The 22179-nt window shown below is 35.1% G+C and overlaps 4 protein-coding genes across 4 annotated transcripts; all 4 read right to left on the bottom strand.

Annotated features, from left to right (window-relative positions):
- Positions 1-5742: 5742 nt before the first annotated feature.
- Positions 5743-12512, bottom strand: snx5 (sorting nexin 5). The gene is made up of 13 exons (XM_019119521.2): positions 12339-12512; positions 11631-11735; positions 11367-11477; positions 11079-11200; positions 10854-10977; positions 10325-10420; positions 10111-10216; positions 9928-10003; positions 9059-9098; positions 8892-8978; positions 8386-8545; positions 8098-8183; positions 5743-7168 (listed from the first exon to the last, which is right to left on the bottom strand). The coding sequence occupies exons 1-13, from the start codon at positions 12372-12374 to the stop codon at positions 7118-7120; spliced, it is 1200 nt and encodes a 399-aa protein (XP_018975066.1). The 5' UTR covers positions 12375-12512; the 3' UTR covers positions 5743-7117.
- A 1330-nt stretch (positions 12513-13842) lies between these two features.
- si:dkey-76k16.6 (uncharacterized protein LOC566817 homolog) lies at positions 13843-16224 on the bottom strand. Its single transcript, XM_019119522.2, has 5 exons — positions 15943-16224; positions 15635-15751; positions 15425-15536; positions 15202-15328; positions 13843-14649 (listed from the first exon to the last, which is right to left on the bottom strand). Exons 1-5 carry the CDS (start codon positions 16015-16017, stop codon positions 14253-14255), a joined length of 828 nt encoding a protein of 275 aa, XP_018975067.2. The 5' UTR covers positions 16018-16224; the 3' UTR covers positions 13843-14252.
- A 1079-nt stretch (positions 16225-17303) lies between these two features.
- On the bottom strand, positions 17304-19163 carry si:dkey-76k16.5 (uncharacterized protein LOC566887 homolog). The gene is made up of 5 exons (XM_019119523.2): positions 18802-19163; positions 18582-18689; positions 18371-18491; positions 18155-18284; positions 17304-18044 (listed from the first exon to the last, which is right to left on the bottom strand). Exons 1-5 carry the CDS (start codon positions 18874-18876, stop codon positions 17645-17647), a joined length of 834 nt encoding a protein of 277 aa, XP_018975068.1. The 5' UTR covers positions 18877-19163; the 3' UTR covers positions 17304-17644.
- Positions 19164-19890: 727 nt separating this feature from the next.
- cst3 (cystatin C (amyloid angiopathy and cerebral hemorrhage)) lies at positions 19891-21714 on the bottom strand. The gene is made up of 3 exons (XM_019119524.2): positions 21375-21714; positions 20365-20475; positions 19891-20262 (listed from the first exon to the last, which is right to left on the bottom strand). Exons 1-3 carry the CDS (start codon positions 21573-21575, stop codon positions 20182-20184), a joined length of 393 nt encoding a protein of 130 aa, XP_018975069.1. The 5' UTR covers positions 21576-21714; the 3' UTR covers positions 19891-20181.
- Between the last annotated feature and the right edge of the window lie 465 nt (positions 21715-22179).

Genomic DNA, 22179 nt, shown 5'->3' on the forward strand with positions numbered 1-22179 from the left:
ATTGGCTAGAGTGGAGTCAGTCAAATAGATGAGAACCAATAGAATTTTGTTGTCGTAAAAGAAGGCTGGTCGTTTTTATTTTAATGGGAGTTGTAGTTTTTTCCACAGATTTCAATCGAAATCTCTCATATATATATATAACAGTCTCATATATATATATATATATATGAGACTGTTATACCATGACACTCAGTTATGGAGTGTTTATTGCACATATTAAACATAAAAAAATATCTTAATTTAATTTTGAAAGGTTATTCTTTGGTGTGGTTGTGCTGTGTTAGGTGTGTGGTGTAACATTCATTTGTTTAGCAGCGGGTGTGGTTTCCATAGAGCACTAGAACATCAGTAGAAATGTTTTAAAATATGTAAACATTTAAATGTAACAAATTATATTATTTAATTATAACTTTAATAATCATGAACGAGGCTTCAAAACATATCATGCTTTGTAGAAGTCAAACATGCATCACTGTACACTTCAAAGCAGATTTTAAGAACTGTGGGGACTTTAAGGAGTGGATGCACACATTCCACATTCATTTGTTTATTGTGTATTAGCATGGTGTAATAGTACTCACAGGATCAAATCGAATAAGAGGGCGTTGAAAGAAATTTACAGTAATGCAGATTTAGTGCGTCACTCCACACATTCTTGCCTCTCCTAAGAAACACAAGTAACTTCCAGCATACTGGCTACTTTCCAGGTGAAATGTCTTGTCTGTTGTTATTTCACAGAATATTCATCAATATGTGACAATAGTATGCATTACTGCATTATTCAGACTTCATTTTCTTTGTAGTTGCATAATCCTCTAAGACTGTTGAACCTGCACATGTAAAACAGATCACACATTTGCAATATTTATACTGTGTGATATACAAGTTACATAAATGTCCCAATTCAATATTTTCAAATGTTTATTCACCCTCAGGATAAAAAACCGTGCCCACAAAATGTATTTGCTTCATAATAGTCTTGAGTTTTATAACAGGTCCCATATGTATGTAAATGTTAGAAAAACTGGCAAGAAACTGTTGGTTTTATTGCTGACTCGTGGATTTATCAGTTAGCCATTCGAGGTCAAGTCAACGTGGTCTGTTTGCTTAGTGAGTGAGAAAGTCAGAGTTACAGCAGTGCTTGGTCTAGAAAAGTATTGTCAAAGGACTATTCACAATTTTTCATTCATTGCTTGTTATTGTCTAACCCTAATCATTGTAATAAGCACATGGACGTAAATGCAAAAGAATAATAAATGTTACCTTTTGTTCATATTAAATGCGTTCACTTAAAAAATCAAGCTGGAAACAAAAATATAATAAATACTCTACAAACGCTTTTGCAATTACACAAAAGTACAGTACAAACAGCACGTCATTTTAAAGTCTTTCGCATTGTTCTCTAGTCTAGAGCACAGATGGAGTCCAGAACATTATAAATGACTGCATGGTCACAGCTGTTATACTGCAATGTTTGATGCCTGTAGAGCAAACAAAACTGCTTCTCCAACTTTTATCAAGAGAAGTGGACAAACTGATCTGCTTGTTGAAGGTATATAAAGGGACACTATACTATACATACACGAGAATCATAGATATCAATATTTCTGTCAGAGCCAATTTGCTTCCTGTTGTTTTTGTGCTGAGTAATGGATTTTAATCACATTTTCCTACATCCATTTATAATGTTAGTTATAAAGTAATAATTTAGTGTTGCAGGTCTATATTCATTCATTCATGTATGTGTTTATTTATGTGAAAATAAACGGAGAGAGGAGACTGTTGACAAAGGAATTGTTGAATGAAGTCGTTATTTTTGTTTTCTTCGCTTACAATAAGTGTTCCCGTCGCTTCATATAACCCAGATTGCACATCTGATGGCAGATGGAGTATTCTGACGTCGACTTTCATAGCTTTTATGGACCTTGACAATGTTATTTACTTGGCAGTCTATGGGACAATCAGAGTCCTCTCAGTTTTCATCCAAAATATCTTAAATTGTGTTCCGAAGATGAACGCATCTTTTACGGGTTTGGAACGACATGGGGGTAAGTGATTAATGACAAAATTTTCATTTTGGGGTGGAGTATCCCTTTAACCTGTCAGTCAACAATCACTTTATACATATCAGTCAACAAAGAAGTAACTTAACATACACCAAGTTCAATATAACATGAACTTATCTATTACCTTCCCAGTTTTACCTGAGACTATTTTTAAGTGATTCGTTGCATTTTCACTTAACTGTTCACTTAGCCTTTCTTTCTTTGGAAAGAAAAAAAAACAAGGGGGGTTCTGTTTTGTGCAGGTGCAGTCATTTGACACAGGACAAGGCACTCTGACCCAGAATTCTGACATGTGATTGGGTAATCCAAAGACATTCTCAAAACTCTGTAGGTAAGTAGGTCTGTAAAATGATTTTTAGATTGTGGTTAAAAGGAAACTGGGACAGAAGAATATAAAGATTTAATGGCATTGAAAGAGCGTAATGAAAGTCTAGTATGACTGGAAAGTGGGTGGAATTGTATTGGATGACCCATTTAACGTCATATATTTCTGTTTCAGCTGCTCAACTTTGTATTGTATATGTAAGGGAGAATGTACATTCAGCCTGTACAGTTCCCTTCAGGGTCCTGATCGACCTGTGGGGGTTGCTTTGGTATTATGATGGACAAACTGACATTATTCTCATTTTTATTGAACTACTATCCAAATAAATAAATGGACACTACATTCCTGTTGAAATTATTTTATTATGTGTTCACTGCTAAATAACATAAAAGATGTGAAACCACACAGTAAAAATGCTACAGTAAGAAACCTTTAATTGGTAACGGTAAGTTCTCTTACTATACAGGGAAAAAGTACAATAGATTTAACCTTACATTTAATGTCATTTTACAGCACACTACTGATGAATGTACAATTTTTACAGTGAAAACCTGCAAAATGACATTCCCAGAATTCTCTGGGAGACACTTCACATTTGATGGTATTTTGTTTAAATTATTGTTTTGTGATCAGTTATGTAAATTAGGATTATATGTTACAACTCATGTTGTGTAATGAATGTTTATTGCATTATTTTTGTGCAATGTGTTACCGTGATGGTGTTTTGTGTTTGTGTGTAAGACATTGTATGTAAGACATTTGTGTGTAAGACACAGCCTATATAATATTTTTTATCTCAGCTTAAAGGTTATTTGCAATGAACTTTGCTTATTCCTGTGGCTTTTTCTTTATCAGCTGTGTTATTGTAGTGGTTGACAGTATATGTTAAAGGTACAAACCAGATATTAGTAGCAGCTTGGCCTTGACCTTTGAGCAGAAAAGGCTGTAGGATTTACCAGATTAAAAAGTTTTTGTTGTTTTGTAAACAGTAAAATTTACAGGTTGTTCTGTGAATATGTTCACATTTTTACTGTATTATTATAGAATTATTCTGCATACATAGCTGCATTTTTTCTCTTAACTGATTACTAGTTAAGAGGAATTATACAAAAAAATATTTGAACACTGAATTTCATCACTTATTACAGACAGGCTTTTAGCTATGTAGGTTACTTTAAAAGCCAAACTTAATATATACACATATTTTATAGTGTTGTGGAAAAGGTCTTTAACGTTGTAAGGGATTCCATTTTTATTATGGGAATAGATAGATAGAGTCTTTTAAAATGGACACCAAAGTTTGGTGTGTATTGCATTTGTTTGGTGTTTAAGTTTCAGTTATTCTCCAGGGTCAAAACACAAAAATACTTTCAATTGTGGATAGTAAAAAGAAAAAGAAAAAAAGAAAAAGAAGACCATAAAAACTGCTAGCAAGTTATTCATTGATGATCACATCTGATCACATTACTGGATAGCCTCCAGATATACAGTAGATGAGGAACTCTACACTTATGTACAGATATTCAAATGCAAAACCACAAAACTTCCACCTCAAATGCTAACATCAACCATATCTATTGTGTGGTTTGAAAGAGCTGACCCACATCCTGACTGCGATGACAACACTTTTCAACTTGTCTGAGAGTCTAGCTTCCCTCATCATTGATTTAACAAATTAAGCTTTTTGTTTTTTTGGCAGAGCATGGCGTGTTGGTCTGCCTTCAAAGTCTTACTTCCTTGCATCATCACAAAGACGTTTGGCCAGTCATGATGAGTCACATTACACTACATCACTGCACCACCATGATCAGCTTAATGGAAAAAAAAGTCAAAATGTGGAAAGTTCCTGTGGCTCGGTGGTAGAGCATTGCGTTAGCAGCCCAAAAGGTCATGGGTTCAATTCCCACGGAACACACATACTGGTGAAAAAAAATAAAATTAATAAAATTATAGCTTGAATGCACTGTGGATAAAAGCACCTGCTAAATGTAAATATGGAAAGTCTTGTAGAAAGCCCCTCCCCTATAATCATAATGTCATTAATATTCATGACACCATTTAGTGACATCACAGCCAGTATGTTGCTGAAAATCCTTTCACCATGAGACAAAACTTACATCAACAGGCAGATAGTTATGTCTCTGGGAACAGTAGCTCATAAGGTATGAGTTAAGGTCGGCAGACCTGAAGTTTAGAGGCCAATTACAGGGAAATATAATCAGAATGGAGAAGTAACCAGTTCCTCTTCTCATCGACAGAAAAATATGAATCAGTGGATAATGTACCGAGCCCTACAGCCAAAACGTGGACAGCAACTCTTAACTCCAAATGAAAGGCAGAAGTAAGACACTGGAAAAAAAAAAATCTATCAGTGTAGTATTAACTATCAAGTCAATGTATATAAAGATTATAAAGCTTCCCCCAAAGCCACTGGTAAAGAGCTATTGATTCTTTTTAGCTCCAAGAGTGTGTCTTAATATTTGTTTGTTTATTATTTGTATAGCACATTTAAAAGCAACTCATGTTGGCCAAAGTGCTTTCCAATAAAACAACATATAACCAAAACTAAAACAGCAAGAACATAAAATAGCATGACATAAACAAACAAGACCATCAGATATACACCAACTATCTCACATCAAATGCCCGGGTAAGTAAGTGCCCTCTTAAAAGTGCTTTAAAATGACCTAATGATGTACAACATCTAATTTCCAGTGGCAGGTCATTCCAGAGGCGAGGTGCCGCAATCGAAAAGGCATGATCTCCTTTTGACTTTAAGCGGGATTTAGGGACCTTTGATAAACTTTTTTTTTTTTTCATTTAACAATCTCATAAGAAACTTGAAGTTTATCTTTTTTCCATTGCCTCTCAATATTAAAAAACTGTCAGTACTAGAAATCACAGTTGACAAATGTATGAAAACTCATTTGTAAAAACCTTATTGTATTTAGTTGGTCTATAAATAAGTGCACAGAGGACTGGATTTACCAGATCAATCTTAAACACCTGTACCTCGAAACTGAACACATTCGACATTTGTAACACTTTTTAAAAATCGTAGCTATCCCTCCACCCCTGCCCTTTCCCCTGGGAGTACTCTAAAAATTAAACGATTCAGGAGCCGCATCAACATGAGGATCGATTTCATCCACACTCAGCCATGTTTAGCCATATGATGTCTGATATTTAGCATTTCTCACAGCAAGCAATCAATAAGTGACACGTCATTGAAATTCATAAGCACTGCTACCCTCTGGTGGAAAAAGAACATATTTGAACCATTAATAACTGATATGTCTCAAAATCTCCTTTCAAAAACAGGTTAAAAAAAAGAAATAAAAAGCCACAAAATGGGAAAAGCAGGGCATATTTATTTTCATTATTGCAAGCTTTCATAAAAATGATGATAGTCCATATGAAAAAACTTTCATCTATACAATCATTTATAAAAATTGTCTTCGCTGAGACATGATTGTAATAGTGCTTTTACAAAACATAATCTCCATAATCATAAAGTTACATCTGTTTGTGTTTTTACATCAAACCAAACTTGGCACATATTTTGGTCCAATTTAAATGTAGGAAGTCTTACACTGTTAGTAACAACATCAAGAGAAAACATTTAGTCTAGTAAAAAAAAATACATTTGAATAAGGAATGCCGATTTATATTTAATAGTGAAAGGATGTGAAGGCTAACTATGAAACTAAATTAACTCAAACTTAAATGGGTGGCATTTTTCACAATAGAATATGACTTCAGTCTTCAAAAAAGGATGAGTTCAGGAAAAACATGCAGTTCATTTGAGGGAAAGAGTTTCTTGCTAACACATATATGGAAGCACCATCTTATTCATGGCTGTGTAACCTTTACCATAAAAAACTCTGGATTCCACAAACTACTTATAGTAACTCAAAATTGAGACTTCACCCACACACCAAATGGGGACATAAGAGTCAGTCTACAATTTAAAAAAAAATAACCAGATTCAATACGAAAAGTGCTGTTTTTGACCCTGGCAAAGGGTAATTTGAAAAAGTATTTGATCGTGAATTAATGTCAACATTTCCTTTGTGCTTACATTTTTATCTAGTAATCTGTGACATTGGGTTGTGTCTTTGAAGTATTCCATGTCACGTAACACTTTATACCGCTCTGTTTGTCGTCACACGTCAATTTACGTAACAGTTCATGATTAGTACGCATCAGCTTTCCAGTGTGACGGCAAAAAGCAGATAAATCACATTTAAAGGTACGAAATTGCAGTCATAATCAAAAATGATGCACTTTCTTCTTCGGTCACTGTGGTGATTTATATCAGTCTGCATAATCCTAGCTGAAACATCTCATCTTATCCGGCAAAACTTGAAATACTTTATAAAAAATAAAAAAAAATAAAAAAAAAGGGAAAGAAATGGATGCTAACACACACATTGTGTTATTGATAATACAAATAAATGGGAGAGCTTTGGGGTGATGTCATGTTCACTGCCCTCAGTTTGGTGGCAAGATACCGGCAGTAAAAGGAGGCATGAGAGAAAAAAACAACGAGATAGAGTGTAAACATGGTAAAGACATTGCTGGTAGTGGCTCTTTTTTACGTTTTGGAGAGGTTACTGAACCACATTTAAGACTTTTGAAGTAGGTGCAGTCAGGTTCCCCTCTAATGGGTTGGTAACAATGCAAGGACCTCAAGATGATCCAGTGACCGACCTCATCGTGTGGGTCAGTTGCTATTGAGGATCTCAATGCTGCCCTGCAGAAGGGACATGCTGTTCTGTAGTGAGTGTACAGAAGAGAGAGCACAACAGAGAGAAGAGAGAGAGAACAGATGGAAGAAAGTTAACGTGTTGAGCCAAAACACACTAAAAATCAAGGTTTTCATGCCTATTAACCAACAAATCTCCATGACTTTACAAGTTTACCATGTTTACTTTAAGGGTGCTTAAGGTTTGTACAATTATTTTTTAAAAACCACTGCACTCAAAAAGAGCAATATCTAGTTGCTGAATTTTATAGCTGAGCATATCTAGAAAAATGAACACTACTGTTCAAAAGATTTGGGTCAGTAAAAAATAAATAAAAAAAATAAATCACATTTTTGTTTTTATGTAATGTTTAAAAGGCTGCATTTATTTGATTTACAAATACATTTTATATATTTTAAAAGCAGTTTATTTATTCCTGTGATGCATGGCAAAGCTGAATTTTCAGCAGCCATTAGTCCAGCCCTCAATGTCACATGGAAAGTAAAAAAATAAAAATAAATAAAACCGCATTTATTTGAAGTAAATAAATAAATTTAATGCTGAATATATATACAGTATATACATATATATATTATTTTTGGCATTTTTGCCTTTATTCTGACAGGACAGTAGTAATAACAGGAAGCAAAGTGGGATAAAACAGAGAGGGTCCACAAGCCAGGATTCGGAGACGGGACGCCCATAGTGCACTGATAGCCTTGTGGGCAGCACGCCGATATGTAGCACCATTGCACTATTCATTTCTTTTAAAAGAGAATCTTACTGACCCCAATCTATTGAACGCAAGTTTATATTCAATATAGAAATTTAAATATAGACATTTCCAGTCCTGGAAAGCACATTTTTAAAACTCTCTCATATTACCAGGTTTTCCATGAGAACCTGAACACTGTTGAGTAAACATGTCATGATACACACAACACTTCAACCTCCTCACCTTGGCATGTTTTATTTCCAGCTCAGTCATCTCGATCAAGTTCTTACGGAAGGCTACTACACGTCTCGCCTTGAAGCTGGTGAGCTCTACAAACACAAGAAATCAATGTTAGAGGGTTCACAACAAAACTGATAATTAAACCACTTTGATGATTTTTTCAAAATTTGTTTGTAATTGACCTCTGTAATCACCACCTTAACTCTTCATATACTATAAACTCAGATCATCAGAGTAATTCATCAAGGTTATTAGACAGTTAAATAAAATAAAGTTTTGATTATACAACACCTTTCTTGCCAGACTCGGAGAGCTTGTCAAACTTCCGCAGACACTGCTTCTGGTTTTCCTCAGCCTGTGCGATGTCCTTACCCTTCAGACGAGCCTTGTCAAGAGTTTTATTGGAGTTCTCATAATCTGCAAGTGCCCGTGCACGTCTATACAACAGGTCCTGATGGAAGGAATGGAATGTGTTATTGCTCAGCCTATAATCAGGATAAATCGACTGTTGTTAGTGTTGTTAGTGAACAATGACCCAGGTTGGTCAGGCAAATGCAATTGTGTTTTTTAAACAGGCAGACAAAGCAACAGTATATAATGTTTTATTGACTGGTAAAGAAATCTAGGCAGCTGGTAAAACCATGGGAAAAAACGTGAATTTTCCACTCTACAATAACCCCAATCTGGAAATAACTATAAAACATACAATCTAATACATTTGGTTGAACTATACAATCCAATGTATGCAACCAATGTAGTGTTACACAACTAAAATAACACAAACAGGAAGGTGTCACCTTGGCAGCCTGGATGTCCCTTGTGTAGTATCTCAACAATTCTGTCAGCTTGAGCTCCTGATCCGATGCCACCCTGTCCTCCAATTTCTGCAAAACACACACACTTATGGTCCTATGAAAGTAAATACAAATTAGGTTGGTAAGATAGATCCTATACAGATACTCACTCTAAGCTTTTCAAACACTTCAGCACATTTTTCTAAGTGCCTGGAAGGAGAAAAAAGATTTAGTTAAAAAAACTGCTTAAAATTACTGTTATATTATATATGTTTTAATTGTTCATCAAGCCATAAAAGACATTAAAAAAAATACACATACACTGCAAAAAAGTCAATGTCTAGATGTAAATAAGCAAATATGTGATTAATATGTTTCTGGCTTGTTGTATGTTTGGCAAAAATTATTTTAGTCCAAACTAATGCAGTGTGTAGCTTTTTATTTCTCAAACTATCATGTTGGAAGATGTACCCATGTACATATTCCATGATGATAATGTCAAGAAGGTTCACCAGGTTCAAACTGTGAAACATTTCATTTGACCTTCAGATTTGGTAATACTATGCTTTTGTTGTGGTACTGTAACATTATTTCCATTAAGAGTCTCCTGCACATCCGTGAAAATGATTCCTCATGCTCACGAACCCCTATTTCACAGTTTGTGCCCAATGAATCTCGACACGGTCATCCTGTAATATGGACATGGGTACGTCTTCCAGCATGGTTGATTGAGAAATAAAGAGCTCCATGCTGTTAAAAGAATTGTTGCCAAACATACAACATGTCAGAAACATATTAATCACTACAATAATGATCATTGACTTGACTTATAATTTGCTTATTTAAATCAAAATGGCAATTTTTTGGCCAGACAGTGTATATAACAGTACTGACTGCTAACCGCTACTAACTACACTAAGGAGCTTGTTTTACTTGCCAATCAATTAAGTATACCCTTTAACGAATCATACATTTATTACTGTACTTCGCTAAGTGGTGTTTTTTCTGCAAGCAATATGAAATATAACATATTTCTTACTTTTTAAAGGCAGTATTGTTGTCTGCAGCAATGCTGTTCATAGCCCCAGAAATGTGGTTATAATCATCAGCAACATCTTAGAAAAGAAAGACATCTTATTTTGTGAATAAGAATGCCTCTTAGCATTAACAAAAAGCCAAAATACTTGTAGCCAGTTGATACATTTGGATGAAAGGGTCTCACTTTTGTGTGAACGTGTCATTTTCTCAGCCTTAGCCGTGGCATCTTTGATTTTACTGGAATAATCCAACAGAAAAATCTTCTCCTGTTCAAAAAACTCATCAACCTCCTGCAAAAAGAAAAAAAAACTGACATATCATGACATGAGACAGAACACTGCTGCCTTGTGTTGATATCAATAAAAACACACCCACAGAGAGTTGATCGGCACACTGACCTTGACCCCTGAGATGAGGACCTCATCGGCACTCTTTACCATGTTCTTAAAGAACCCTCCAAACATTTCCTTGGCATTTTTCCTCCTCACGGTGAGCTAAACAACAAATGAGAAGAGGATTACAGAGTCAAGCACAATATGAACCAATCAGAAGGCAGAACCATAGTGTGCACTCTTTATCACCACTGGCTGAGACCCAAGGAGTTCACTTGTCTTTGTTATCAGTATAACTGACACTTATCAGTGCAATACAAGACTTATGGGTTTTGGCTGAGTTTAAAGAGACTTTTTCTATATATATATATATATTTAAATCAGCAAAAACAGTTGTCCAGTCAGAGACAGTTTTTGCACTGAACTAAGCAGGAAGTGGCCCTCAGAGTAGTATCCTCTCATCTACTCCCCCTATATCTTCTGCACTCATCCACCACTCTCTCTCCATTTGTGTATAAACTGCCAACATTGCAGCTTGGCAGGAAATAAGCAATAGGGAAGAATACGACTGGAGAGAACAAAACGGAAGACTCACATCCTGGTCGTATTCCAGGAATATCTGGAAGTTTCTGTCCTTTCTGAACATGGGGTGGGAGGAGAGTCTCTGAAGAAAAACTTCATGAACCTGCACAGTCTTCTTAAAAACAGCAAGATATTCCCTGAAAGGATACAATGTTTTAAATATATACTTTTAAATGTCAGTAATGCCAAGACGATAAAATAGGAAAAATGTAAAAATATAATTTAGATTTAAACTCACGCCTCAAGTTCCTGCTTCATTTTGGCATATTCCTCCTTTGTCATGCTCGATTCCCCCTCTCCCAATTTATGCATCTTCTCCCGGGGACCCTCAAAGTCAGGTTTTGGTGGGGCAGGAGGAATCTAAGGAATATGGTAAATGCAAGACATTTAGCTATTCCAACAGTCTACAATGCAAACTGATGGTCAGTAGAAAAACTTTGTGGTTTTCATGTTGGCCGACAAAATACTTGCTGCTGATGATGAGCTTTCATAAATCCAGACAAGATGAATATGGGTTTTAACTTACAATGAGGCCAGCATATTCCTCAGTCTCCACGATTGTGTCATGAAGCCAGATGAAATCTTCATGCTGTCGTGGCACAGAAAATTCCGACTTCTGAAAGGAACTAAGCGTGGTCTGAGAGGAAGTGAAGAGCAAATCGACACCATGAGTCAAAGATATACTATCCTCCACTACTACAGATCATGGTACGTTGCACTATGAAATACATGAATGTGTGCAAGTAACTTAACTTATCTGAATGATTATAAATACGACCTGTTGTCTCACCTTGATGTGGATGGTGAATTTGACTTTGTCACGTTCACAGAGGGCATCAGGGATATCAATTACGAGAGATGCATCATTGTTCAAGTCGACTGATACAGAGCGCACCTATATAAAAACATGATTTGTTGAAAACTTATTCATCTTGTGACAAATCAAGAAGAGAGCTTCAAACGAACGATATAGTTATATCATGTAGACTTGTGGAGTCTTTTGAACAGTCTCAGAGACAAAAATGCTAAAATATTTTATTATGCTGTCTATGCTTATGAACTCACGAGCTCTGTTCAAAAACCATGTAAGCAAAGAAAACTGATTCAGTCACCTATCCCACAAACCGTTCAGAAAAAGAGAAATTTCCTCAAATCATTTCTGCAGAAAAGAGAATAACATGTACAACTACGAGAAAAAACAAATAAAACTAACGTATTGGCCAATATCACTAAAGTATAATTACACTTGCAACTAGCTAAAACAACAGAATTATTGTTAGACAGATGATAGACAGATATGATACGACGACTATTTTAAAACTGTTTTGTATTTATTATTGAGCAACAGCTAGCAAAGAGTTAATGCTATGAGAGCGTGTGACAACCGTACCATTACTCACTAAGTGCAAACAGAGCTGGGCGGTTAGTGTGCAACCGAGCAAAATGACATCAATTAATATGCTTTATCTTTACAATAGAGGGATGTGACAACACTTACCTTCTCCTTATCACTGTCCTCTGAGATAGATGTCATGTTCAGAAAATCTTTCGCTTATTTTATCCTCTCTGGGTTGTACATTAAACTGTACTTTTAACTTTTCAACAGCTCGCTGCCCTTTACTCTCCACTTTCGCCTGTCACTGTTCACATCCGGCTCGAATATTTTTCTGGCACCACGTCAAAATAAAAGTCTTTAGAACTTTACTTGGTTGAATTCTGAAAAAAAAAAAAAAAAAAAAAAACACGTGAAAAGAGAGGAAAATCTTATTGCATACCTAGTTTGCAAATCTGTAAAAGTATTTAAGGACTATATTAATAAAATGTTATGACATTTGAGAAGCTATTGTGTACAGTTGCTTAGAGTTTTAACCACCAGGTGGTAGTAACGTGTTGAAAGCATCGAGTGATTTCAGTACAATTGTTTTATATTAAAAGCCTACATACATATTTATAGATGCCTTGTGCATTGGCTGTCATAAGAAATCTAGGATATTTTTAAAGCCTATACCAAAAAGTTGCATTGTGGGAAATGGTGTTTTATTGCAACGTGTTAAACGTACTCTCGATGCAGTTCAAACTACAATTCCCATAATTCCCCAGTAGCGCTCCAATTGAAACACTGGAATGCAACAACCACATGAACGCAAATCTACTCCAAAACTTTTTGGTTTATTTATTTTAATTTATCTGTCCGTTTTCTAAAACACGCGCAAATAGCCGCAACAATTACTACAGAAACAGGATATGAATATTGTATTGAAGCTGGTGATACAATGCAAGTGTGTGAGATCAAGAGGCTTCCCCTCTGGTCATTTCTCGCTTGTGGACAAGTTCTCAGCCAGCTGTCAATGGCGAGCACGCAAAAAATATTTTATTCAGCAAGTATGCATTAAATTGATCAAATGTTAAAGAATTAACTTTTCTAATGTTATGAACTAATAATAAGCACTGTCTTTTTGAACATTGTTTATCAAAGAATCCTGAAAAAAATACTATCCCAGTTTTCACAGAAATATGAAGCATCACAAATGTTTTCAGTTTTGATAAAAATTTAATAATTAGAAATGTTTCTTGGGCACCAAATCAGCATATTAGAATGATTTCTGAAGGATCATGTGACACTGGAGACTGAAGTAATGGCAGCTGAAAATTCAGCTTTGTTTGCTATCACAAGACTAAATTACATTTCAAAAATATATTACAATAGATATAGTTCTTTGAAATTGTTATAATATTTGATACCCTTACTGTATTTTTAAATCTTACCAACCCAAAATTTTTGAATGGTAATGTGTATAGCCATGAAATGGCTGGGCTGTTCATAAGTGGTCAGGTGTTAATATCTGGTGGATACATTTTTGTCTGACCATTTGTGTACGGATCTTCTGTGATGGATTGTAAATGGATTGTTGAAGTTTTCTTTTCTTCTCTAGCTTGCTTCTTAATCTACCTGTCAAATAAACCAGTCATTCTATATTATGATTATTACTGGCTGCTGGACAAATTGCTTTTGTTCCTCTTTTGTAAGCTGCTTCGGATAAAAGCATCTGCTAAATGCATACATATATTCTTCACTGAAGTCTTCCATCTTATGTCATTTATGTACACGTAGAAAATGGCTTAACTGTGGTGGACTACAAAGATGGATCACCCGCACACACTCACCTCCTGAACTCAGAGCACATTATGCCTTTCAGGAAGATAAGGCTGCTTCGACTAGAAGAATATGCAGAAAAATAAGATGCCTTTAAGTAGTATAACAAATCTAGCTGATGCTAAACAATGTTTAGCTCGACTGTAAATGTTTTTTATAAAAAAAAAAAAAAAAAAAAATACTAGATTGTACATAACTCTATATAGCATCTCAGACAGAAGCTTAACAGCTGTGATTGGCTGCTCTGATGAGACCCAATTAAAAATCATTAAAGACAAACCAGGCTGCCCTGTAATCCGGTTCTTCTGTGAAACCCAGGCTTGTGAAGAGGCTGTAGGATAAATGGTTCTCTTCCTCTATAAAACAGTACACTGGATAACCCTGAGAGTGGAGTCTCTTTGACATAATGGTGACCAGTGCTTTTGCATAGCCTTTTCCTCTGTGTTCTGGAAGTGTGTACAGCATTCCCATTGCACAGGAAGCATAAGTTAAAATCCATGCAACCGGTTGATTATCTGAGTCCAGGACACAACAAGAGGGGAAGTGTAAAATCATATTCTTAATCATTAGTTTGCTGTCTTCACAGCCAAACTTCCAGCTACGGTTGACTAGCTCAAGATGAGACTCATTGAGAGAAGACAGCTTCAGTGATGAGCTGTGGGGAAAAGAAAAAAGTCAAAACAGAATAAAATAAAATAATTTATGAAATGTACTGCATTTTCTTAAATATTTAGTATTTTGAGATTTCTTAGCATTAGACAATATTCACCTCTAAATTATGCACAATTTATTTGTACATAATAAAAATATTTTACAAAAATATTCTCTGGTTGCTTACTAGAGTATTTTCAGATGCAATTTTACTAGCTTTTGCATTATCAAAGACTACTTTATTGTAGCTTTTTTGTAGACTGTACCCCAAAAAATTGGTTCTTTTTAAAACCATTTACCATTATGTAGTTATGTCCACTATTGTTTTTTCAGACAACAAGCGCAGCAAAAAATTCAAAATGTAAAAGACATAAAAAGACCACCAGGGGGTTATAAGGTTAATACAATGCTGATGACAGCTGAACAGCCAGTTACATGTTTCAGTTACTGTGCTTGTAGTCAGTGACATATTACTGCAAGTAGCTTGGCTTAAACTATGACCTGTCATAAAATGGTCTGAAGTGTGACGTTAATGATTACAGTTCATGTACTTCACCTATCAACGTGTAAGAGTTTTGATGGATCTCGAAGAACCAACATGTAGCACACAGCTTCCTTCTTCATAGGTACACCTCTGTTTATTGCCACCACTTCCAGCATCTTCTCATGATGAAGCTCAGCAGCTAAGACAGTTTAAAAAGGAACAGGTGTTTGAGACCTTAAAGATTTTCAGAGATTCATACTAATGCAAAAAAAAAAAAAAAGGGAGATGCAAGTACCCAAGCAAAAAAACATCTTCCAATCAATGACATCTGAATGTGCCAGCAGGTCTCTGAGGCACACTTCATCTTTTTTTGAAAACACAGTCAAGTCTTTGAAAAGGTCCCCCTTCTAAAATTAAATAAATAAATGAATGGATTATTGAATATCTCATAAATCACTGTGAAACATTCAACCAAGCGTTTATATTTTCGCAATATTCCCGTTACCTCACGGAATTCTGGTTTAATAAATAAAACTCTGAACTCTGGCCACTGGTCAACAAGCACACTAACAGGATCAGCTCTCTGTCCATTCCTGTTGAGTTGGACAATACATCCATATACCTGCATATATTCAAGACAGAAAAAAGACCGTATATTTAATGTTTGCAAAAGCCTACAGAACTTTACATAAAAGCGCCACAAATGATTTACTGATATGAATCAGCGTGCAGAGCATTCTATGAATTTGAACGGGAACAAACTTAACCATTGCAAAGTGAGCTACTTTATTAGCTCAATAAACGCTTTCAAACCTGCATCGACTGTGGAAAGTAGTTTTTAAGATCTACTTCCAGGGTCTTCAGATCCTCTGTAGTCAGCTGATGCATTGCGAGGCGTTCACGAGTGTTGCCTGGAGTCAGCTAGCGGTGCTTTTAAAAGGCACTTAAGAACAGAACCAGTACGTAGAAAGGTAGGCAGGGGTTGCGGGTTAGGTTATGTAAAAGTTCAAGTTGAAGTCCTCATGCATTCATTCCTATAGTGAGTCTGTACGACTGGAATGTAGCGCCCCCAAGAACAATCGTTTCCGGGACCTTTATTTACTTTCAATTTTACATTTTAAGATTTTTTTTTTTTTTTTTTTTTAAATAGGTATATGATTAAAACATCTGTAATTGAGAGACACGTGAAAAGCATTATTATTTTTTTTCTTTTTTTTGCAGTTCAAGGTAAATATTCTGCAGATAAAAGTTCTGTATATAAAAAAACAACAAATATTTACACCAAATATTTATACTGTAATTTATTAAAATATAATATGAAGAGTTCAGATGCAGAAGCCTCAAAGTGCCGGTCGAAATTTTCTTATAAAATTAGCATTTTTTTAGGCTCATATGTTTATGTTCAGTTATTTCACTTTAATGGCAATGAAAATAACCTATTTACTTACCCTATTTAATTAAAGTGAAATGACTGAACCCACACATCGGATTAAACTACTCATTTTAGAAGAAAATTTCAAACACTTAGAGGATTTTTCATCCGAACTCTTACACACACACACACACATATATATATATATATATATATACACACACACACACAAATTTACTACTGAAAAAAGTCTGATATTGCCTTGCCCTATAGCAAAGAAAATCCTTCCTTAAAAATAATAATAATAATAACAACAAATATATATATATATATAATTATAATATATAACATAATATATATATATATATAATGGATTTCCCTATAAAATTATGTATTAAAATGAAACTGCAGCCACACAAAGTTTGCCAATATTTTGTATTTCCCTGCAAGCATGATAATAGTGTCTTGAGATTTATTTCACATTGAAATATTACTTTCTTATGGCTGTCATGTAAACACTCTTGAGAAACTATATAATTTCCAGCTAAAATAAAACTCATGTGATATTGCATTAATAAATTAGTGTGAAGTTGTTCCCCAGTTACTCAGCTTACAGACTGGTGGTTTGACCTTCATTTATACATTAGGTGAAATTTTAGGTGAAAATTTAAGGTGAAATTTTAGGTGAAAGTTCAACTATTAAAATAAAATGTATTAAAAATGTTTAAATTGTATAAAATACAACTTTTTATAAGAGTTTACAAAACCAAAATTATCACGTATTTAAAGTCAGTGTGAGACATTAGTTGCAATCGTCTTTATTCTCTGTTGTGATATATTCCTGAGTGAAACTGCTCCTCAAACAATAAAAAATGTTGCCCATGAAGAATCGAATGAGGGCTTATTGTCCAGCCCTCATGCTGCACACGTGATCAAAGAAGAGATGTGATTAAGAATGGAAGAGGAAGTTAATGCTTTTGATTAAAGATTACAAGGGAACATAAATTTAAAAAAAGAAATCATTCCATTAAACATTCTGTATTCTGTAAAAAAAAAAGGAAATTGTCAAATTTGATTTCATGATAATGTCCAAGAAGTATATATATAACATGAGCATCGAGAGTGAATACAAGAGTATTCACGCTAACAAATAAATTCATACCAGACAGCCCTATAAGAGGGGTCCTCTGTAAAACCCATGCTTTTAAAAAGTTTGTAGGAAAGCGGATTGCATTCTTCAATGAAACAGTACACAGGATAGCCCTGAGAATGGAGCCTCTTTGCCATTGTGGTCACCAGGGCTTTGGCATAGCCCTTCCCACGATGCTCTGGCTGAGTGTACAACATCCCCATGGCACAGTAATCATATAGCAGCACCCAGGACACAGGCTGATTGTTCTCATCTGTAATGCAGCATGTGGGGAAATGTCTAATGAGATTCAGGATGTTCCTGTAACCTTTGTCATCCCCACCAAATTTCCAAGTCTTATTAACTACACTGGCATGTGATTCATTGAGGACAGACAATCTGGGCTCTAGATCACTGAGGAAGGAAGCAAAGATATAAGGGAAGTTTAAGCTTTTATTTAAATGTATCATACTGAAAAAACAAAACTGATATTTATCACTTATTCAAAAAGCTTACCATCTTACCTGGGAATCAGCTCAGGTAAATGACTGAGCTCAGTTAATGTCATAAGGTGCACCAAGGATAACCCTTTAATATTGACACCCCGAGAAACAGCAGTTTCCTTTAGAATTGGTGAATGACGTAGATCACATCCTAGATATTAAAAATAACCAGAATTTATTCAAATAACCATAATTCATACTAATAATATAATACTTTAGGGATTAAAGAAGTCCTACCTCCTATTAGGAAGTATGTGCTCCAGTCAATTGCATCTCCCACAGCAAGCATTCTTCTCAGGACTTCTTCATCGGAACTGTATAGAGTCACCTTCTTCATAAAGTCCTTTGCTCGATTATTCTAAAGATTTTAGACATTAGTGATATTGACATAAATGTGATTTACTTGGACAAAGTTTTTAAATAGTTAATAAAGAACGTTAGTTCTCACATTTGGATCTGGTCGAACAATAATGGTGGTAAAAGCTGGCCACGTATCCACCAGTACCTCTAAAGTGTGTGGTTTCCCTCTGTTCATAGCGAAGACAAATCCATAAACCTAAAAACCATCAGGCATTTGATTGAGCGCGACTATAAAAGTAACTTATGTGCTAAATTCATAACAAGCGCTACAGGATTCCTTCGACGTGAAACAGACGCAGACTACTCACCTTTATGGATTTAGGCAGATGTGCATATAAAGTAGTCTCCGCTATCTTTAACTCATCTGAATGTAAAATTTTCATGTTTCAAAGTGAAATCAGTCTGGAAAATATGTAGAGTGAATGTATTTTGCCAGACCAGATTTAGAAGACGGAAGCTTATTGGTCGTAGCTTAATATTTAATCTAGGGTGACCAGACGTCGAGTTTTCCTGTTACAACCCCGGTTTTGCCGTCCTGTTCCCCACTCGAGATGTCTAAGGAAATGTCCCCGTTTTATACGTCCAAAACACCCCGCGAATGCACTGCAAAAAAAACCCGACCAACATAGCCTGCTGGTTACCAGAGCAATCGTACAGCGTTTATTTTTCTCCAATAGATGGCGCTAAAAGCTACACTGATGACTTTAGCAGGATGTGGGAAAAAAAATATTGGAGTCAGTTTTTTGCTTTATTTTATTAGTGTTAATTTATTTTATTAAACTGGATAAATTGTTACACCTTTTTATTTTTTTTTGTGGAGTCAAAGGTTTATTATTGTATGTTCGTTTGGCATTTCATTTATCATATACCCTTTATTAAATTTGCTTATTGAAAGAACAGCAGCAGCAGTATGGTGTAACAATTATTTGAAACACATGTATTTGGTACTTGCTATCTTATATCTTTACTCGAGCACAATCTCCTGATCAGCATGTATAGTTCAAACTTCCCTACAACTGTTATTCCAACTACAGCAGTCGTGGCCATCGAAACATGATGGCAAAACATATAGTTTCCACACTATCAACATGATTGTATTAATGCAGCAACTTTGCAGAGGTTTATTTCATGCACATAGGAAAAGTGTGAATGCAACATTGTGATATTTATAAAATCTGAAAGTAAACACATATATATATAACTTCTGGTAGCTCTTATTAAACTGTTATTATACCAGAGTTTACTGTTGGATTACTGTTTTTTTTTATGTTTATGTAAATACATAAAATAATATGCAGGCCTACACTAACACAGTGTTCTCAATCCTAGACTTTGTAACTTCAAGTCATTATGACTTCCATAATAAATTTACTAAATAAACACAGCACACAGACATATTGTGTTCAACCATGTTTTTAATAATAAAGGATGAACTAAACATGCGTTTTTTGTCATTTAGAAGTTCCTACACATAGCTTTTTCAGAGCAATGGAGTCTAATGAGATGACATCATTATGTGTTAATGAAGTGTTTTTTATAATGATCTGTTGTTGGCAGGTTTTCAGGACAAATAAAATTTAGATTTTTATCAAAAGTAACAACTTAAGGTTTATCATTATTACTAATAGCAAGTAAACTTTATTGCTGCATAAATGTTGAAAAGCCCCAAACTGCACTAGTAACAAGCTCTAGGGCAGGCAGGTGTTTTCAAGGACCTTAATGAAGTTTTTCCATGGCTGGCTCCAGACTGTTATTTTGCACTGAGTGACCTTGAAGGAAAAGATAAAAAAGGATCAATCTCTTTTAACATGGAAATCAAGAAATGTAAACAGATAACCACAATAATGTAAATTAGACACAGTGCGTCTTACCTGTGCAACACTGGGATCCTCATGAACGGCACACAGTGTCTCAACTCCACCCTTTCTGCAGCTGGTTCTGCCCATTTTCACCGTGAAGATGTATTTCAGGCCAGAGACAACCTGTAGTGTCAACCAGAAACATGTTCAGACATAGTAGGGCCAAGCCTGATGTATGCGTCACACAGGCAACATACATCAACTGATGCTTAAAAGGAGGATCTTTCAGAAGTCCTTCTTAGTTCTTACCATACACATATCATTATGTGAGCAAAGTGGGAATTTTATTTAAGCAGTAATAAGTAATTTATGCTATATTATTTTTGTAATTTTCACAAAAAAAGAAAAGAAAAACAATTGTCTGGCACCCAAAATTTTTATTAAAAGATTCATATAATTAGGGACAGCCACCACCATTACAAAGTCTTGCTTTTTTTTTTTTTTTAAATATTTATCGAACATGTCCAGCAAATCACACTTATATTTCCTTATGTAGGATATGATATAAATAATTTTCATGTTGAGGCAAACAGTTCTGTTGTTCTCTTTGTACATTTCATGGTTCTGAGATTTCATACAGTTGTTCTGAACAAATCTTTACATGCATGTACTGTTTTAACATTTTTATGTTTATCCCTGTTATTCCTTGAATCTTTATCAGTTTCTCTAGTAACTACTAATCAGAGAGAGATTAGATAGCCTACTAACTCCAACACAGACTAATATCTCATTAGAGTCACTATAACATGGCATAGAGGGTTACATCGTAAAAGATACTAGTCACTACAAGAAATACTTAAAAATGTAACTTAAAGTAACAATTCTTTTAAGAAATAAAATATTCAAACTAATAAACATTTAACTGTTTGTTAAAGGTAAACACCTCGGTGACTGCCAGTAATACCGATTATGCCCCGGTCACCGTTACCGCGATCTGGGAGGAACTTCATGACTAGGCTCGTGATTCAGTGACGTTCCCAGTTTAAACGATGACAAACCGAATAAACGTTTAAAGTACTTACTTGTTTTTGGACCTTGATGACCTCGGAAACCTGACGCAAAAACGCATCATTGCTTTGTCTGTTGAAAGTGTTCACTGCGAACTGTAACGCATTCTGAACCCCTTTATCGTTCATGTCTGCATCCACTGGGGCTCCAGTCAACCCAGCGCTCGCCACGGCCAAAATCACGGCCAAAAACGGCACAATCATCTTAAAATACATGCTCTAACCGGATGAATTGACTCGCCCTGTCTTGATTCTTACTTGTTATGTCGACAAACTGTAACCAAATCCGCTCGCTGAGATTATATAAACAAACGTCACTCTCTGTAGCTCTGCGTTTAGGGGCGGGGCGTCGTGCCTCCACCAATCGCAGCTTCAGGGAGAGGCAATGGGTTTGGAAAAATTCATTGTTTTGTCTTTTTAATTTAATTACAGCACTTGTAAGGCGTACACTGTATTGGAATTTTCTGTTTAGTCTTCCTCTTTACACACTGAAATGAACTGACATCGTTTTACGGATAATTTCAGACTTAGGCTATATGCTATAGATTATGAAGGATGTTATGGAGTGGATTGAAATGTTTGTTAAAATATCAGAATGTAATTTGTGTTTTTCATGTGGCATAATACCAAAATGTATTCACAAAGATAAGGCTAAGCCTGTTTTGTTATACAGATGTGTTTTTAGCTGGTTGAGATTTTTGAAGAAAAATTATGCGATTAAATTATTATTATTATTATAAGCACTGAGTTACTTAATTTTGTTTTATAAATATTGTTTTTTTTTTATTATTTTTTTTTTATTTAGATGTCTGCTCCACCC

The sequence above is a fragment of the Cyprinus carpio genome, chromosome B13 (genome assembly GCF_018340385.1).
Source record: "Cyprinus carpio isolate SPL01 chromosome B13, ASM1834038v1, whole genome shotgun sequence".
Classification (NCBI taxonomy): Eukaryota; Metazoa; Chordata; class Actinopteri; order Cypriniformes; family Cyprinidae; genus Cyprinus; species Cyprinus carpio.

Coding starts and splice junctions, on each gene's coding strand:
- si:dkey-76k16.5 (XM_019119523.2), bottom strand. CDS start 18,876: ATGAAAATTTTACATTCAGATGAGTTAAAGATAGCGGAGACTACTTTA. Junction 18,690..18,801: donor ATCTGCCTAAATCCATAAAG/GTGAGTAGTCTG, acceptor GATGGTTTTTAG/GTTTATGGATTTGTCTTCGC. Junction 18,285..18,370: donor CACATACTTCCTAATAGGAG/GTAGGACTTCTT, acceptor TTTAATATCTAG/GATGTGATCTACGTCATTCA.
- si:dkey-76k16.6 (XM_019119522.2), bottom strand. CDS start 16,017: ATGCATCAGCTGACTACAGAGGATCTGAAGACCCTGGAAGTAGATCTT. Junction 15,752..15,942: donor ACTTTCCACAGTCGATGCAG/GTTTGAAAGCGT, acceptor GAATATATGCAG/GTATATGGATGTATTGTCCA. Junction 15,537..15,634: donor TTAAACCAGAATTCCGTGAG/GTAACGGGAATA, acceptor ATTTAATTTTAG/AAGGGGGACCTTTTCAAAGA.
- cst3 (XM_019119524.2), bottom strand. CDS start 21,575: ATGTATTTTAAGATGATTGTGCCGTTTTTGGCCGTGATTTTGGCCGTG. Junction 20,476..21,374: donor TCATCAAGGTCCAAAAACAA/GTAAGTACTTTA, acceptor TTGACACTACAG/GTTGTCTCTGGCCTGAAATA. Junction 20,263..20,364: donor AGGATCCCAGTGTTGCACAG/GTAAGACGCACT, acceptor TTTTCCTTCAAG/GTCACTCAGTGCAAAATAAC.
- snx5 (XM_019119521.2), bottom strand. CDS start 12,374: ATGACATCTATCTCAGAGGACAGTGATAAGGAGAAG. Junction 10,004..10,110: donor AATGACACGTTCACACAAAA/GTGAGACCCTTT, acceptor TTCTTTTCTAAG/ATGTTGCTGATGATTATAAC. Junction 9,099..9,927: donor AACAATACTGCCTTTAAAAA/GTAAGAAATATG, acceptor TTCTCCTTCCAG/GCACTTAGAAAAATGTGCTG.